Here is a 19065-nt window from a genome sequence, read left to right on the forward strand (position 1 = left end):
GACACACTGCGTTTGGAAAGACTGGAGATCAAAGAAAGTAGGAAATACAGACAGAGGGAGACGGTTCCAGAGTTGACCTGTTGCATAAATGAAGGACTGGGAGTAGCGGTTAACTCTTGCATAAGAGAGTTGGACAGAAAAGGGATGAAAGTTTGTTGTTTGACGGGTGCTGCGTGCCCGTCGTAAAGGTGGAGGGATGCAAGCAGACAGTTCAGAGAAGCAGTGAGGCCAAGTGAATGTAAAGAGTATAACACAGGGTTAGGACGAACGAACATTACTCAGTATTTATTTATCGTCTGTAGAGTCAAATTGTTTCACCGGAATTGTGTACCGATAGTTTTTCGATTGAGCGTACTTTGTGTATCCAATATCGACATAGCATCACTGACATAATGAGGGTATATACGATGTTTTATGAAGTATGCAAAACCAGCGAGAATATAGTGATAGCCAAGATACGTATCAATATGTGTATAAATTGCTGACTTACTTATTGGAAAGCTCAAGTAGTAGGGAAGAAGGACTGCAGGCGGATGGAATTAATATGAGTAGATTTTTTTTTTCACATTCATAACAGCACAGAGAAGTCAAATTATTAGAGGTAGATTACAGGAAATAGTCAAATTATTAAAAGTTGATTTAATATAGCAATAACTCTCTCTTATTTCTTCATATTTCCCCTTTCAACCTGATCACACTTTTTCTCATTCTCTCTCTCCTCCTCCTCCTCCTGTTCCCTCTACCTCATTCCGTCCCTCTCCGTCTTCCCCTACCTCTTCCCCTGTCTCTGCCTCTTCCCCCGTCTCTACCTCTTCCCCTGCCTCGCCTCTTCCCCTACTTCATCCTCTTTCTTTACACTTTCCTCTTCTACTTCCCCTTCCCCCATCTCTTCCTCCTTCCTACCTTTTCTATTCACCTGCTTTTTTTTTCCCTCTTCCCTGCCTCTTCCTTTTCCCCAATTGTATCTTCCTCTTTCCCGTCCTCTTCCTCTTTTCCGCCTTCCCCCCTCTTCCTCTTCCCTTTCATCCTCCTTTCACTCTCCTTTTCCCTTTCCCACTTCCAGTTTGTCTTCCTGTTTCCCTACCTCTTCAGGAGGAAACTTGTGTACTTGTCCCGCATGGGAAAGTTCCTTGTCTCAGTGGAGTGAACGGGGCTGGGGCCTGATTGACTGCTGCCTACCTTAAAAGCGCCAGGCAAGGCTGCCGCACCACCCCTGAACATCCACACAATGCACTGTGCAATTTCCACGCCGTGTCTACAGACGCCCCGTTAACTCAACGTGCCCATACATGTCGTGCCTTAGTTATTTAGTATTTGATTATTCATTTTACTTTACTACTTTCTCTTTCAGGTTATTCAAACAGGTAACTTATAGATAAAGTATTGTAGAATGTAACTTTTCCCTTTCAGTTTTTCCTATGAAATCTCCATGTCAGTTTTTCCATGCTGCATGGAAGTTATTCTCACTTTCCTGCCACTTTTAACTGGAGGGTGTGGAGGCGGGGGAAGCCTTCTTGCATTACAATCCTTATCCTTCAGCATGTAGAATAAGGTCTCTTAGTCATAGTCAACTCTGTAACTAGCAGCCTCGAAAGGACCATAAGGTTTGTTGCTGTTTGCTTTCCATTGTACCCATTTGTACTCCTCCTACTCAACCTATTCACCTCTCAGTCTCTTCCCCTACATCATCCTCTTCCTCTTCATCCTCGTCCTCTTCCTTTAACTTCGTCAATGACCATCAAAGTGAGAGAGAGTGCTGAGGATCAGAAAAGAAGAATGAGTTAATCCTGGTATATTTCTCTCACGAACTCAGATAAAGAGGATTGAAAGGGATATTGGGGCGCGCGCGCGCGAGCGAACCACAGAGAGAGAGAGAGAGAGAGAGAGAGAGAGAGAGAGAGAGAGAGAGAGGCACGAAGACAGACAAATAGAAAAAAACAGACAGGCATTAAATGAAAGAAAAAGCAACACGAACAGTAAGACACACACACACACACACACACACACACACACACACACACACACACACACACACACACACACAGGTGGAAATTAAGAGAAACACCCACGAAAACGTCATTAAGGTTGATTGTCTCAGCATACACCACACCTGTAAATTAAGGAAAACGTCATTAAGGTTGATTATCCCAGCATACATCTCTCATTCCTCTTCCATCTGGCACTTTCCAGCGGCTCACCAGCTCATTAAGACTTATTAATCGAGGTCGTTTGTTACCTGGAGGGCCTTAATGAGGGAAAATGAGGCCGGAAGCAAGGAATGGGGAAGAAGAGGAGGGGGGAGTGAGTGCGGGAGGGAGGCAAAAGAATGAAAGATAATGGAATGGAGGAGGCAGGGAAATGAAGAAGGGGGAGTGATGAGGAGCATGGGAGAAGGTGGAGGAAAAAAGTGGGAGATGAGGTAAGAGGAGTGGAGAAAAGGAGGGAAGTGGAAGGAAAGTTGGTGGAAAGGAGTGTTCTGGGAAATGGGGATAGGGGAATGGAGTGAGGAGGGAAGGGGAAAGAGGGGAAAGGGAAGGGAGAAGTGGAGGAAATGAGAGCCTATGGAAAATAAGGAAAAGGGATTGGAGAGGATAGGAAAAATGAGGAAATGAGAATGCAAGGAAAAAGGACGATGAGGCATGTGAAGGAAGGGTAAATGTGAAGGGAAAGGAGGTGATGTATTTTGAGGGAAGGGAGGGCAAGGTCAAGGAGAGAGTGAGGGAAGGGAGAAGTTAAGGAAAAGGAGAATCTGAAGAGACAGGCATATGTGAAGGAAGGGAATAGTGAGGAAGAGGGGAAGGAAAAATGAGAGGGAAAGTCCAAGTCAAGAAGGTAATGGAAAGTGGAAATAATGACAGGAGAGGAAAATGTGATGGTGGAGAATGTGAGGAGAGAAAGATGGGGATAGAAAGATGGAAAGTCTGCCAAAAAGACAAAAGGATAGAACGGAGTGATAATGAAAGAGCCGGAAAGAATTACGAAGGAAATTTGGTTTCATTCTATTAGCACAAGTCTATAGCGTGAAGAAAGTGAGGAAATGAGAGAGGAGAATGTGATTTGGAGTGAGGAGATGAGAGAGGGTAATGTTGTAGAAAGAGTGAAATGGACATATGTGGCAGGGCCTTGTGGGAAATTTTGAAAGATTGACACAAGAGTATAACATAAAGAAGAAAACTGGGAGGGTAATATAAAGGAAAGAAAATGAAGGATGTGATGGGATGATGAAGAAATGAAGGTAATGGCTTTGATATATTTGATTAGCACAGTTTGATGGCTAGATGAGGTGAGGAAATGTAAGCCAGGAATGTCGTAAGAAAGGTGAGGTGAGTGAGTGGAAATAAGCTCAGAAGAAGGGAACAGGAAAATTTTGAGAATATTTTGAGCCGAAGTACTTTTCATTCTTGCTCCTACTAGACAATTTGTATAGATGGGGAGAGCATCTTATTGGTGAATAGTTCATTGAAGGCTGTATCTAACCTCTAGTTCAAAAAGTCTCACCATCTCACACAGACCAAAAATACACACACACACACACACACACACACACACACACACACACACACACACACACACACACACACACACACACACACACACACACACACACACACACACACTTAGGATGACTAGAATAATGATTACGACTTTGGAATCGCGGGGTTGAAGGCACAAGCTCACTGCATGGAAAAGAAATGAGAGATGTTAAGGTAAGTAAACGAAGGAAATGATTCGGAATAAACTTAAAGATGAAAAGATAATGAAAATTTTGATAGATTACATTAGCACAAGTTCTTGCTTAAATCTGGAGGTACACGGAACAGCAAGAAAAAAAATAGTTTGATTGTAATGAAAGGATTAAGATAGGAACAAACTTAGCCCTGTTTCTAGATCCTTTTTTGCTAGTGTGCCATAAGCGTAGTGTGGAGTTGGGTAGATGAGTAGAAGTGGAAGAAATCATGTTAGTGTAGGGCATAAATTTAAAACAAACTTGTCACATTCAGTTCCCCCCCCATCTCTCTGTCTGTCTGTCTGTCTCTCTCTCTCTCTCTCTCTCTCTCTCTCTGGGGGCGTAGTAGCTCAGTGGTAGAGCATTAAGCTCGTGGCCGGGGGTCGCAAGTTCGAGCCTCGCCCGGGTCTACCGTTGCCCGAAGGGGTAGCTCCCTCCTGTAACTTAGCGGGGCTATATGGCCTTCGATGCCTAGCTCGGGGAATTCATTTCTCCATCTCTCTCTAACCTCTCTCTCTGGCACACTCGTTTTCACACTCCCACTCACTGTACCACATTCTCACACTTTATCGCTCACGTAAAACTCTCTGTCACTTACACTAACACACTCAGCGTTAACTCAGTCGTGCATTTTGACGCAACACACTTGCTGACTGTCACATAAGTACACTCATTTACTCACTTTCACATTGACATACTCTCACATTCATCACTCACTCATTCACTCACCAACTTATTAACTCATTTACCTTCACACTCACTCCTTTACTCTCACTCACTCACTCATTCACAGTTATCCACTCACTCACACACGCTCTTTCATCCACGGTACTCTGCTGGACTGTAAATATTGAGGGAAGGGGGGGTGTAAAAGGTTATCAGAAGTTGTCAGGCATCTTTTGAACCCCTCCAGCCGCACTCGCGTCCCCCTCCCCCCCTCGAACTCGCACCTCCCCCATCCCACTTCCATTTTTACTAATATTTAAGCGGTTGTTTGTTATACCCCTACTTGCGGTCACTACTTTTTGGACACCCTGTATATATGTGGTCACTGCTTTTCTCCGTCCTTTCTATTCTCCCTTCCCCTGTTCATTCCCTTCTCCTCTCCATTCCCTTCCCCGTTCCTCTCTGCTTTTCCTATCCTCTCTCCTTTCCCTTCTCCCTCGTCCTGTCTCCTTTCCCCTCCCCTCTTCTCTCTCCATTCCCCTCTACTGCGTCTTAGTTCCTCTATTCTTAACTCCCTCCTTTCCGATATCCTTTATTCTTTTCCCTCCCCTGTTTCCCTTCCTGTCTCCTACACTCCCCTTCCCCTCTCTCCTTTTCTCCCCTCTTGCTTCCCCGTTCCTCTCACCCTTTCTCCGTCCCCCTCTTCTTTCCCCTGCCTTCTCTCTCGCGTCCGTTCTGCTCCCCTCATCCTCTCATTTCTCCTCCTGAGTTCCTCTGTCCTATACATTCTCTTTCTCCCTCCTGCACTCTCCTGTCACTTCTCTTTATTCACCACTCCTTTCTTCCTTTCCTCTCCACTCCCTTTCCCTTTCCCCTGCTGTGTAATGGTGCTATTCACTTAGGCTAATATCCGGTCCATTTTAGGGAGTGAGGAGAGGTGATCTGGTAAGGAGGGAGAGGACAGTGATAAAACGGTAATGAAAGCAAAAAATAGTAACCTGTTCATTGCAAGGGTCTTTTCTGGGGTGAATTGGAATCATCTGGCCGGAGGAAGAATAAAAACACATTATCATACCAAAAAGGATTATGAAGATTGTTAGTTATTCCTTATCTATAATTGGACTCGTGAGCCAGTGAGATAAGACACAGAAGACGTCATGGAACTATATAGATTAAACAATAAAAGTTGAACAGTGAATCTTAATTCTGTGTTTCTCTTGTCTCTCTGTCTGTTTCGTTTCATTTCCTCTTCGTAAAGCTAATCTCCAGGGTAATGTATTTTGGGACGGAGTGATGGATAGGGATAGTGCGTTTTACTGTCCTCGTTCGTCAGGGTTGTTTATTCTCTACCAACTCGCAATCTCACTCAGTAGTATTAGCCATTATTATTCATGCAGAGTATCGGATATTTACAGTTCTGTGTCAGCCGTGATAAAAGGGAGGGATGAGTAAGTGTGGGAAGCACTTAACCTTTGGACAACGGGAGAGTAGAATTGGTTGGTTTTGCCTAAGTAAAATAAACAACGGCCATACCACGTTGAGTACGCCGCTTCCCATCCGATCAGCGAAGTTAAGCAACGTTGGGTCTGGTTAGTACTTGGATGGGTGAACATCAGATGCTGTTGGCATCCCTACGTGTCAAGTGGGGTTGGTGGAGGATTAGTGCCCCTCCCTGTAAAACAATTAACTCTGAGCCCTTGGGCACCCCGTTTGGGATACATGGCGTCTGGCAATGAATGAATGAAATGAAAAATCTTTTTCAACCCATCCTTTTTCGTTCTGTTTTTGCGTAGAGTTGTGTGTGTTGATCTCAGTTTGCCTTGCTTTTCTGCTGGTAATTGTGCGGTATTCTCCCAGTTCGTCGGAGGTAAAAGACTAAATGAGGGTGTGAGGAGAATCAGAACTGTCTTCATCTCCTTAATGTTGTTATTCTGAAGTAGAGGTGGGTGTAAAGAGAGCCTAACACGTCCCCATTTCTCTTCGGTTTCGCTACTGCCTCCCACTTCGCTCTGCTGTGTCCTATCCCATTCTCTAAACGTTCTTATTATTTGTTTGATTTATTTAGTCTGTTATTCAAAGATATGGATATTAGTAGAGAGAGCCCAACCTGATGTTTGTAGAGAGCCCGACCTAACCTGGCCTAACCTTACCTCGTTTCTTTCTTCCCAGGCTACGCTGCTGCCTCCCTCTTCGCTCTGCTGTGTGCCATCCCCTTCAGCTATCACGTGCTGACCCACGAGGCGGGCAGGTGGTCCAACTACTACGTCGCCGCCTTCCACGCCCACATCGTCCTCTACTTCGGCAACTCCTGCATCGGTGGGATTTAGAGAATTTGTGTCTGGCTTTATGTGTCTTCATAGTGTTGGAGAGGGACGACTTCATGTGGTGGCACCGATATAACCGAGCGGCTGTCTGCCCAGTTATACAAACGCCTCTCAACTCCTTCTGTCCCCTCGAAAGGAAGAGGATGGATTACCGGAGAAGAACAACTTTACCTTGCAGTCCACCGGGTTCACGTTTTATCTAAACCTGGTTGGAGTTACAACTTACATGACTACCACTGTTGTCTCTGTCAGTTAAGCTATTTTGTCTGTGTGTGTGAAAATGTGCGTTTATTCAACCCTTCACATAGATAACAGCGTTTCTGAGTCATTCTTGGTCGTGCCATACGATATTACTCATCTTTGGAAGGACTCCTTGTAGTGAAGAGGTTACAAACAGTCACCTCACTGAATTTTGGAAGTTATTGGTCTCTATCGTTAATATTATCGTTATGAAAGTGAATCGATATTAGTGTTCGCAGTAGTACGTCTTACGAATGATTGCTTTGATTTCCATTCCTAGGCTGCATGTAGGAAGGACAAGGAGAGTATAGAAGTTCCCCCCGTCACTTGTTGCTTCTGGAAATAATAATCGTGAGAGAAAAATTATCTTAAGTGATTTTTGTTCTGCTGGAAAGAAAGCGGAAGAGGATGTTAAATCTTCGCATGTTTATTCTTCTCGCGAGAATCAAGGCCAAGTTACGACAGGAAATCAGTTGTAAATATGGTCGAGAGAATCCCCTCCACCCCCCGCTCTCTCTCTCTCTCTCTCTCTCTCTCTCTCTCTCCCTCTCCCAGCTGATGCATGGCTAGGAGGCTTCAGGGCAGGATATGAACTGCATGCATTATTCTCTTCCTCATACAGCATTTCTGATTCTCACAGCATATTTGTCTGTGTACCAGCCTTTCTCAGTCTTCCTGCTACCAATCTTTGTCGTCATGCTATCAGTCTTTCTCAGTCTTCCTGCTACCAGTCTTTGTCATCCTGCTACCAGTCTTTATCTTCCTGCTACCACTTTCTCTATATTCCTGTTACAAGTCTTTTTCTCCCTTTCTCTGCCTTCCTGCTACCAGTCTTTCTCTCTCTCTTTCTCTGTCTTTCTTATTACTCCCTTTTCCATGTACTATTTTCAAATTAATAAACATACTGAAGTGTTTACAGTGTGCATCAGTAAAAATAAAATCTGTTCCATGCAAAAATCACAACCCCCCCCTTTTTTTTTTTTCAAGAATTCTGATGAAAGTGCACCCTGATTTCTTCTGTGCCACTTTGAAAACAAATTGGTCGCTTACTTTCATTGTGGATAAATTAGTATAAATGTTCTTCACTGATTCTCCGTCACTAATTCGACTGTAGGTTTAAATGAAAAAGTTGCCCTGCCCTTATGTATCCCAGCTATTCCATACCATCACTTCCTGCCTTTTCAGGCTCTCCTTAAAGATTCCGGGCCACGGTGTTGCCAGATGCTGCTTGTGTGATTTAATGGCCCTCCTGTATGATAAGCTACATATGAATTAACTCCGTGACCGTACAAATTCTTTTCCCATTTTTTCCATTTTCTTTTCAGCAGCGTGTCTGTCTTGGCTGTTAATCTTTCTATATGATGATCTATTTTATTCTTGCTATGGCCATACGATGTTTCTTTTGCATTCAACGCTTTTTTCGAGCTGCAGGGGTTTGATTCTGCCGTCAGCAACATCTTCCTTACTATAGGTTTGTCTTGAGTAAATTTATGGTGGTAGTAAGAGTAAGCGATCCAATTAGGTCAGCGGACAGAAGGGGTTAACTGTTTACGTCTCTCTCTCTCTCTCTCTCTCTCTCTCTCTCTCCATAAAACTATTTTCGTTCTCCCCTATCCCTTCTGTCATTACTCACTTCCTTTATTTCTCTCGTTTATTCCTCTCATTTTCTACTGTAGTTGTTTATCAAGCTACTGTTACTGGTCCGTTTGTCTGTCTCCAATTGTCTATATATTACGCAGTCTTCTTTCTCCTGTACCCCTTCTCTCATTACTCACTCCCTTCTCTTTCCTCGCTCATACCCCTCTAATTCCATCTAACTAGGTATCTGTCTGTTTGTGTCCTTTATCTCTCCATCCCTCTGCATACTCGTATCACATTATCTTTTTTCTCCTCTACACATTTCTCATTACTCATTCTCTTCGTTCTTACATATTTTCCATTCATACCCTCCACCCTTTAAGGCACGCAATTCAAACGGTCATTATCATCATCTGTCCATCCCTCTATATGTCAGACAATCTTCTTTCTCCGCTATCTGTTCTCATTACTTGCTCATCTCTTTTACTGATTTCCCTCTGATTCCCTCCGCCTCTTCTGGCATGTAATTCAAACAAATCATGATCATCATCAGAGTACTCAATATATAACACAGTCTTGTTCCTCCCTCATTACCCACTCTCATCTCTCTTACTCAGTTCCCTCTGATTCCCTCAACCTTTTCAGGCACGTAAATCAAACAAATCACCACCACCGCCATCATCATCATCATGGAGGACAACATATTTTATAATAGTTAATTTCGTTATGCAAATTAACAAAGTAAACATAATCCCACCCACGGCCACCGTAAACAAACAGATCATTATTTTTCCCATTACGGGGGAGGGTGAAGGGGAAAATCTTTTGAGTACAGGATGATCTACGCATTTCCTCTTCATTGTATTGTTCTCTTGTTAATGATATTGCGTAACGATAGTGCAGGTGTGAGGATGCATTTGTTGGGGATTGAGGAAAGAGAACACAAGGGAATATTACGAACATATAAATAAAAGGATCAGAACTCAATGGAATCTGTGTGGAGGATAAAATGGAATATTTCATGTTTCATTATCCAGTTCCTTTTTGTTTCATGTTTCATTATCCCGTTCCTTTTTATTTCGCGTTTCATATCATTTTGCAGTCTCTTTTCACCCCATCAAGAGGATAGGGGGCCAGGGTTAGGCTTCTCTATTCCGGCATTCAGGGTGAGGTGACCAGCCTCGCCCGACCCTGAGTGGCATTAGTCGTGCATGAAACCCCAACTGTCCCTTGTATGTGAACCGTTACTGGCCTCACCCGGTTGGAGCCTCATATCCCACTAGACCACCAGGCGTCACTTGGATATATGGTTACCACCTGTCGTAGTAAATGTATTCCTGGGGCACAGGAAACATTTAGGTTGTCACACTGTATTAAGTCATCCTCTCTCTCTCTCTCTCTCTCTCTCTCTCTCTCTCTCTCTCTCTCTCTCTCTCTCTCTCTCTCTCTCTCTCTCCGTCAATTAAGGAAGCTAATGAGTGGGGCACGTGTGGTAAAATTAATGTTGTTAATCAGATTGGACAGATTGCTGTAAATTTTTATTGGTGTAAAATTAATGGACATCCACTTATCTCCAGTATTATGTTTGTGTTTATGTAGGTATGGATATGTTTGCCTGTATGTACGTATTTATGTATGTATGTATTCGGTAAGTGATAATATTAATGGAAATAAGGAATTCATCTTTACTGGCGGATTCCAGAAGAGAGGAAATCCTAAACAACGCCGGTGCTCTACTTTTTATTATTATTATTATTATTATTATTTTATTATTCCGTCTCAGGGTATTAACTACGTGGCCCACCGATTCTCCATGTCAGACACCTACACATGTCACCATTTAAGCATTCATACTCATTCTCTGTACTTATGCATGCTAGGTCCTATCTCACGTCGCTAGTCCCAGTTTTCCCTTTACTTGATATTCCTGTACCCCCTCCAAAGTCACTTCTCTGAGCCATCACCCCATTCGTCTGCACTTGATTAATCTCTCTCTCTCTCTCTCTCTCTCTCTCTCTCTCTCTCTCTCTCTCCGCCACAGTTCATCCACTTGCCACGGCGAACTAATCTCGTCAATATCTCTCTCAAAGGGGCACTCCTTTCTCCCCTCTCACTTCATCACAGCCTCTTCCACTTCACCACACTCTCTTCCCACTTGATCATACTTCTCGCTCTCTCTCCTTTCACACCCTTGCCCACTCTCCACCCTGACACTTTTTCACTCTTCCTCTTTGTCACACTAATTCTCAGCCCTTTCACTTCTTTACACCTCCTCTCCTCTCACAACTCTTGTGGCTTCCTTTCTCTTTCTCTCTCTCTGGCCCCTTTTTTGCTGTTCTTTCTTGACATGCCCTCTATTATCTTTACCTTTCTTTCCCACTCCTCTTTATTTTTTCCCAAACCCTTTTCACTTTGTAATACACACACACACACACACACACACACACACACACACACACACACACACACACACACACACACACACACACACACACACACACACACACACACACACACTCTCTCTCTCTCTCTCTCTCTCTCTCTCTCTCTCTCTCTCTCTACCTTTGTATTCCAGTTTCTCGTTGACTCACCTCCAGTTCTCCTCCGTTTACTTGATATCGCCCGCCTTAACTCTTTCATGGTGGGAACAGCTTTAGGTTTCTACTCCAACTAACGTCAGACGATTTTATTCAGCTGAGTGAGTCATAGGAGCCTTAAAGAGCCAGCTTGGGGGAGATTTTTTTCCTTTTGTGTAGCCTGTTTCCCGTGGGTCAGTGGCAGCATAAGACACCTTCACAGTACATCCATTCCGCAGCACTTCTGCGTGACTAGCATCGTCCTTTACCGTAGCGCTAATCTCTCGGTTCAGCTAAGCATAAACGATAGAGAGGTCGGAGTTTTGAGCCGGGTAAAATTAAACAGAGTGTAGTTCGTTTCGTGGCCTGTCTCCGTCACTTCTTTTCCTCATCTGTCATTTCCAGTCACTTTATTGACATTTCCCTCTTTCCTCTTTGAATTAGTTGTCCTACTTTTTTATTCACAGGTGAAAGAATGGGGTGGAGAGGTGTATATGTGTGAGGGGGTGAGAGTTGGAAGGCAGAATGATGGCGGGGGAAAGAATGACATGGGGCAATTTGTTTGTGGCCACCCCTCTGGGAATTAATGCCTCTAGCTGCAGATATGATAGATAGGTGGATGGATGGTTAGTCAGATAGATGGATCGATGGATGGACAGATAAGATAGGTAATAGATATAGATAGATAGATAGTTTTTCCCCTCTTAGTTTATTATAGATAGATTTTCCCCTCTTTATTCTGATTCATCTTCTGTTTTCGGGAGCATCTTTCACACATACTTAATTAAATCATCAACTAAACTTCTCTTTCCTTGAGCATCTTTTCACACATACTTAATTAAATCTTGGACTAAACTTCTTTTTCTTATTTTCTTTCCAAACTTCGCTCTTTGCTCTCCAGATTCTCATCCTGCCCCTCCCCCCCCCAGTCCTCCTCCGCCCCCGCCTAGTTTCGTGCCGTTCCTAAATTCCTCAGACTTTTCTTTCTAAATCTCTTTCCTATACTCCCTCCCCCATTTACTTCCGCGACTTAAATTTCTCTCTCTCTCTCTCTCTCTCTCTCTCTCTCTCTCTCTCTCTCCACGTCCCTTGGTCAGTCGCTCTTCCAATAAATTTTTAGACTTTTTCTTCTAAATCTCTCCTCCCTTCCCAGTTTCTTCCCAGGCGTATATTTGTCTTCCTCCCCTTCTTCCTGTTTTCTCTCTTCCGCCTTTCCCTACTCTCATAACTTTTCGCACTTGTTTCCAAATCTCTTCCCTTACTTAGAGATCGAAAAGGTGATGCTGGCTCTGACGCGCGCGCGCACGCACGCACACACACACACACACACACACACACACACACACACACACGCACACGCACACACACGCACACGCACACACACACACACACACAGAAACTCTTACACTTGCGACTATGACGACAAAAATCACTCAGTCGTTTCTTCCAACCTAATTCCATCCGGTCCTCAGGTATCGGAGTGGTGATGCTGCTGGCCCTGACGGTGGAGAGGTTCGTGTCTGTCTGCTACCCTGCCCAGGCGCGTACTCTGTGTGGGTCCACCAGAGCACACGTCACGGTGGCTGTCATACCTGTGGCCGCCTTTCTTCTCAACAGCCCTTACCTTTTCTTGGCCCACGTAGCGGCCTGTACGAGCGAGGCAGGTAAGTGAGAGAGAGAGAGAGAGAGAGAGAGAGAGAGAGAGAGAGAGAGAGAGGATAATGCATCTATGGATACCTGATAAACTGTAAATGTCAAGTAAGAGTAGGATGGTTTTTTTTTTTTTTTTTTTTTTATGTATCCAGCTATGAGGATAGAATTAGAGTTTCCATTCCCCTTAGGTCCAACAGTCCCTTCAAGTGTTAATAAAAGGTGTCATACATACACATCCAGGTTTCAGTGCCCATACCAACCGTCTATACTGAACACACGTTAAGTTTATGTTATTCAGGACCGGTGTGAGTATTATTATTATTATTTTTTTTTACATACTATCGGGTCTTGTGCAGGCATAATTTAGGCCTGCAGCGAAATTCAAATCCTCACCCTGTCCCCTATCCTGGCCTGGAATTGAACTCGCGTCCATTCGGTCAGGAGCCCACTTATTTACCTTTGACCACCGTTGCTACCATGCTGGTCTAAAGGAATAACAGCAGTGGGTTAGTCACAGGAATCACTCAGCGCCTCCAGTTTGTATTTGTATTTTTAGTGTGTATTTGGTTAAATTGTTTTATGTTTTTCATTTCATCTTTGTTTATGGTAGGTGGGGGAGCTCACCATCCACTTGCTTGATGTGGTGTTGCCTTTGGATGATTCTGCACTGGGTGACGAGCCAAATCGTTTTCTGTAAACCAGGAAGCCATTTACTTCGTTGGGTGGCAACCATATAACCAAATGACGCTGTGGTTTATTGCGCTTCAACTAAATTGAGCCAGAAAGGGTTTATATCAGAGGAGTGGCTGGAGATTATGGAGTACATAATGCCACTCAGGGGACAGGGAGGCTAGTGGAGACTGTGTAGTTAGTAGCCTAGTTCTGAGCTGTACACTTCTGAGGAGGCAAAAAAGGATTGGATGATGGTGATGATGATGATGATGAGGAGGAGGAGGAGGAGGATCCGGGTTTATATTTACCTGTATTCTAGAATTTCCCTTATCTCTTGCAGGTGTTGTGGTGCATGTGAAGGAGCAGAGCAGGTGGCTGTTGGAGTCGGTGTGGTTTCAGGTGTATAAGTGGGTCCTGGAGGTGATGCTTAAGCTTGTGCCTACCCTCGTCTTGGTGTACCTGAACGTCCGCATCATTAGGACGTATAAGGCGGTGTGCGAGAAGAGGAGAAAGATGACGAAGAAGGTGGGTGAGAGAGAGAGAGAGAGAGAGAGAGAGAGAGAGAGAGAGAGAGAGAGAGAGAGAGAAATATGAAAAATGTCGTAGATAGATAGATAGACACATGGATGGATGGATAGATAGATTGTGGAGGAAGGGAAAGAGTTTAGTATAAGATACACACAAAAGATAGGGAGAACAGATAATGAAGGCTGAATCGAATGACAGCGAAAAATACTCATAACTACCACGAGAAGAGATGAAATGGGGGAAAGACGATTGGTAAGTTCGGTGTTGAAAAAAATAAACTTCCAGAAGGGACGCAATTAGCAAGGAGAAGTTGCAGGTTTCACCATTCCTTTAATATCAGTCCCACTCATCCTTTCAGACACAATAATTCTTCTTTCGTATCCTCTTAAATATTTCGCTCTTGTCTATGCATATCTCGCCTTTTCCTCTCTCTATTTCACTCCTTATATATATATATAGATAGATAGATAGATAGATAGAGTCCTCATTGAATATTTATTTTCCCATAATTCCCCCTCTTTCACTCATCCTTATGATCATTAGCCTCCCTTTCCATCTTTTTCCTATACTTGGTCAAAACTTTTCCCCCAAACTTTGTTGCTGTCCCAAGTTTCCCAGTTTCCCTTCCCTCATCATTCTTCTTGAAAAGTTCTTTCCCTTCCTTCCTCCCTCCCTTCCCCATATTTAACTCATTCCTCTGCCTTATTTTTACTGATGTCCCTTGTCCTCATCTTCAGATTAATCTCCATTCACCCTTGCACCATACTAATAATACATTCTTTCACATTTCCTTAATATCACGATCATCCTTCCCTCCCCATATTTCACTAAATCCCTTTCCGTCTCTTAATTCACTTGCCGGTTCTTAATTTTAACTCTGTCTCTGTCTGTCTGTCTGTCTCTCTCTCTCTCTCTCTCTCTCCATTCCTTAACCCACCTTATTCTTCATCCATCCCTCATTTCCTTTTTTGCGCCCTCCCTCATTTCTCCTCTCCATCCCACACTTCCTCGTTCTCCTTCGCTTCCTATTCACATATCCCCTCTAATATGCTTCACTAAACAGCTTCAGCCTCCACCAACTTCCACCAGCCTGAATTATGAATGGCCTTGCTTTACACACACACACACACACACACACACACACACACACACACACACACAGTCTCTTTTTAGGACTTATTACTGATTCCGTAGCATAAAAAAAAAAAAAGTCCTTAACCCCTGCTGTCCGATGATGTATTTTTATTTTGATCTTATCTCAGATAACTATATCTGATGTGAGAGGTGTAAGGCTGAGAGGGAGACCACGAATAGGATGGATGGACAGTGTGAAGAGAGCGCTGGATGCGAGAGGGATGTCTGTTGAGCAAGGAAGAGTGGCTGTGCGTGACAGAAATAAATGGAGAGTTGTGAATGAATAAATGATGACGCAGCCCTGAGGGGATATTCTCCCGCATTTGGTCTGATCAGCTAGTCAGGTCAGGTGCTAGTAAGGGGTTGAGTCTATTATGATGTGGCAGGGGTAAACCAGCTCTGCTGTCGGGCCCTGCTGCGGATGTCACTGACTGCACTACGCAGTTGACCCTTGTGCGGTGAGGATCTGTCCCTTCTTCCCTTTGGGGCTAAGATGCGAATGAATGTGCTTGAATGGATGAGTAAATGGGGTGTGTCGTCCTGTCTCGGCAACCTCCTTTTCCTTGGGGGAAGCAGCCTAGGTATATAGATAGATAGGTCTCTAAACGAACGATTTTATTGAACTTTAGATTTTTTTTTTTTTTTGAGGGGTTAGTTACAGCCTTCACGTTCACTGCAAATTCCCACTTTCACCCGTTTCGCATTTACCTCTTTCACACTTACTCGCTCCTCATTGTCATTCTCTTTGTCCCTCTCACCCCTTCTGGCTCACCCCTTTCTCACCAATTTCAGACTCACCCCATTCACACATACCCACCCCTCGTCTCCCCTTCTCAACCACCCATTTCAAACTCACTCCTCACCGTCACCTTCTTTTCCCTTTCACCCTTTGTGTCTCACCCTTTTCTCATGCTCACCCATTTCATAATCACTCCTTCACGTCACCCCCGCTTAGTCTTACCCCTTTCTCACTTTCACCCATTTAAAACTCACTCCTTAGTCATTCTCTTTTCCTCCCGCTTTCTGTGTTTCACCCCTATTCTCATGCTCACCCATTTCAAACTCACTCCTCAGCATCACCCCCTTTTTACCCTCACCCCATTCTCCCTGTCAGCCCTTCTGAGCCTAAAACTCCCCTTGCTGTAGATTTAATAGAAGGGTAAATTGGAAGACCATGAAGAATCAGGGGGAGGCAAAATGAGAATCCGCATATGATGCTAAGGAAGAGAAGAGTAGAAGGAATTAGTGAAGGAAAGAAAGACTAATGACAAGAGTCTGGGGGATGAGAGATACAGCGACTGAGGTTGAGAAAAAGAGAGTAAGATATAGGGACAAATGATGGAGGGAAAGAAGACTGATGACAAGAGTTTGTGGAAAAATTGAGGAAGATTAAGGGATAATGAGGAATAGGATAATAATTAGATTAAACGAAGGCAGTAAGGATGTGGAACAAATATGCGAGGAAAAAAGGAGATATGGTGATGAGTGATAGTGACGAAGACCATTACTTTCTTTGGACTGAATGAACGGAAGGAAGACATAACGACAATTAAAGGCGAAAAACAAGGCATGCTTAGTTAGGAATGTGGAGGACGTGGACATGAGTAAATGAAAGAAAATGAGGTAAAGATCTTTAAGGATCAAAGGAGGTATGAAATGTGAGGAGGAGAGTATTAGAAGAAAATGAAAAAAAGAGTAGATGTCAAAAGTTAAAGGATAAAACGAGGTATGGTGAGTAAGAATGAAGAAGAGAATGTACCGTAGAAATTAATATATGAAGAAACACGAGGAAGTAGAATTTGATAAAAAACGAGGAATGGTGAGAAATTGAGGGCGAGGAAGGGGATGCTGGAAAGGCTGAAGGCTGAGAGTTTAGCCTGCAATATATTCACAAACTAGCCAGGGAACGCAGCCCCCCCGAGCCAATTTCAGAGGAGTTAGGGACCAGAAGCCCGTATCCCTCCCCTCCTTTTTTTTTTCCCCCTGCAGAACTCCAGGTAGGTACCGAAGTTTGAATAAGTTTAGGAAATAAGGAAAGGTGCTAGGCAATAAAACGAGCTGCCATATTAAACAGCTATATAACAAATTTTATATTATGTCAGACGTAAGCAGTTGATTCTCCCTTCCGTCTTCACTTTTCTGTTGTCACTTTTTTACCTTATCCAGGCGATTAACATTAACTGTAGGGGGTTTGGAATACTTACGAAATGAAATAGGGTTCCTGGCGGTGAAAGTGCCAAATTACACAACCAAGCAACAAGACTATACTTTATTTCACTTGCGTATAACTCGAAATGATGATGCCTTAACTTATTTTTGGTACCACCCGATTATTATTTCCAGCTTAGGAGAGACTTTTCGGAAAAGAGGGTCAGCTAAAACCCCATATTAACCTCTTCATTAATCGATCGTTCTCCAGAGCTAAAGAAAATCGTCTGGTGGTAGCGAAAACAAGGTAAGGGATGCATTATTGTAACAAGGTTGATGCCATACCCCTGTAGCCCAAGGCGTGACTTTACAGAGCTCCCTAGTAGTTAAGGCTATATGTATCTCGGGTTCTAAAAAGTCTCATAAACTTTACATATTTTTTCCAGAGTATTGCGAGCCTTTTATTCTGTTCTTAGCTAATGCCAGAACCTCTTTTACTTTTTTTACCCTTAAAATTTACGTTTTTAATACCATTCTTATGTAATTTCAGGTAAGCGGGGAGCAGAGAAGACAGTACGCCGAGGAGTCCCGTCTGATGTTTCTCTTGGGCGGCACGTCTACACTGTTCTTCGTTTGCATGACGCCAATGATTGGCCTCTCCCTCACCATACACCAGAGATGGAAACACTCCCTGCAGTTCCAGGTGAGAGGCGATTTAATGATGGAAGGAAACAGTGACGACAAGCGGAAAGCAAGAGGGACTTATGCTGTTTTTGAAACTCGATCTTACTTGTTATCACCAGCCAAGCATGGAAGTAGTTTAGCTCTTTTTTTTCTTTAAATAGAAGATAAGGAAGAAAAGGAAGTAGGAGAGACAGGGAAAGGAGTAGGAGTTGATAATAAATTAATCCAGGTCAGAAGAGCTATATAATGTGATGACATTGATTTCATTCTGGTATGGTAGTCATTTTTCATGTATGTTTCTGATGCAAGCATTGTTGACAAAAACATGGTATTATGGTAAATCGCAAAGAAGTCATACAAAGAATCCTATGTCATTTAGAATGTAGCTATTACTTCGGCCTGCCCATTATGCTTCCATTGTCTCTGCCAGATCTTCCGTGCCATGGCTAATGTGCTGGAGGTGACCAACTTCGCCGCCACCTTCTACATCTACTGTGTCTTTTCCAAGGACTTCCGGGACACCTTTCTGCGGACACTGCGGCGGGCGAAGGAGTCACCTGTGGGCATGTCCTTCCTAGGGTCGGTGTCTGGCCTGAGGGACGCCATTAAGGCACCATAGGGACACGCCACCACCACCATCACTCACACACACATCACTGGCAACATCTGATAATGAATGGTGGTGGTGCGGCAGGTATTGGTGTTGTTGCTGTGGCCCCAAGATCATCTGACCGTGAAGCCAGTGGGCTGCAGATTGATCTAACCTGCTTTTTGAGGGGACTGGGAGAGTTCAGAATTGAGAAGTGAAGTTGCCCAGCTATATCAGTGCCACCTCGTGAAGGTCTCCTCCAGTCCCACGGCAGGTATAATGATGCCTGATGTACTATCACAAGCAAAAAAATCGTCGACACTTCGCGATGGGCAGTGTGTCCTGTCTTCCTTCTCATTATTTTCCTGCCCAAATGTCAGAATCTCGTTCTTTCTCATTCCCTTTTGTTGTGTCCTCCATATTTCTATCGCAGACCTATTCCATGTAATACCTTTCATCGCCACTGCTGACAGGGAAGTGTCGGTAAACTTTGCCATTGATAACACATGGTTGACTTTATGAGATGAGATTCCATACTTTGACTAA

General features: G+C 43.7%; 1 protein-coding gene and 1 pseudogene across 1 annotated transcript in view; both read left to right on the forward strand.

Moving 5' to 3' along the window:
* Positions 1-18549, forward strand: part of LOC145392146 (putative G-protein coupled receptor B0563.6) — a 90612-nt gene extending 72063 nt beyond the window's left edge. The window contains exons 3-7 of the mRNA XM_080266598.1: positions 6563-6709; positions 12584-12775; positions 13777-13961; positions 17797-17949; positions 18361-18549. Coding sequence (XP_080122724.1) covers positions 6563-6709; positions 12584-12775; positions 13777-13961; positions 17797-17949; positions 18361-18549 — 866 coding nt within the window. The remainder of the gene's footprint in view (positions 1-6562; positions 6710-12583; positions 12776-13776; positions 13962-17796; positions 17950-18360) is intronic.
* Positions 5913-6021, forward strand: LOC145392274 (5S ribosomal RNA; annotated as a pseudogene).
* Positions 18550-19065: the final 516 nt, after the last annotated feature.

The sequence above is a fragment of the Coenobita brevimanus genome, chromosome 21 (genome assembly GCF_032717465.1).
Source record: "Coenobita brevimanus isolate Jiangsu-jjx chromosome 21, ASM3271746v2, whole genome shotgun sequence".
NCBI classification, from domain to species: Eukaryota; Metazoa; Arthropoda; class Malacostraca; order Decapoda; family Coenobitidae; genus Coenobita; species Coenobita brevimanus.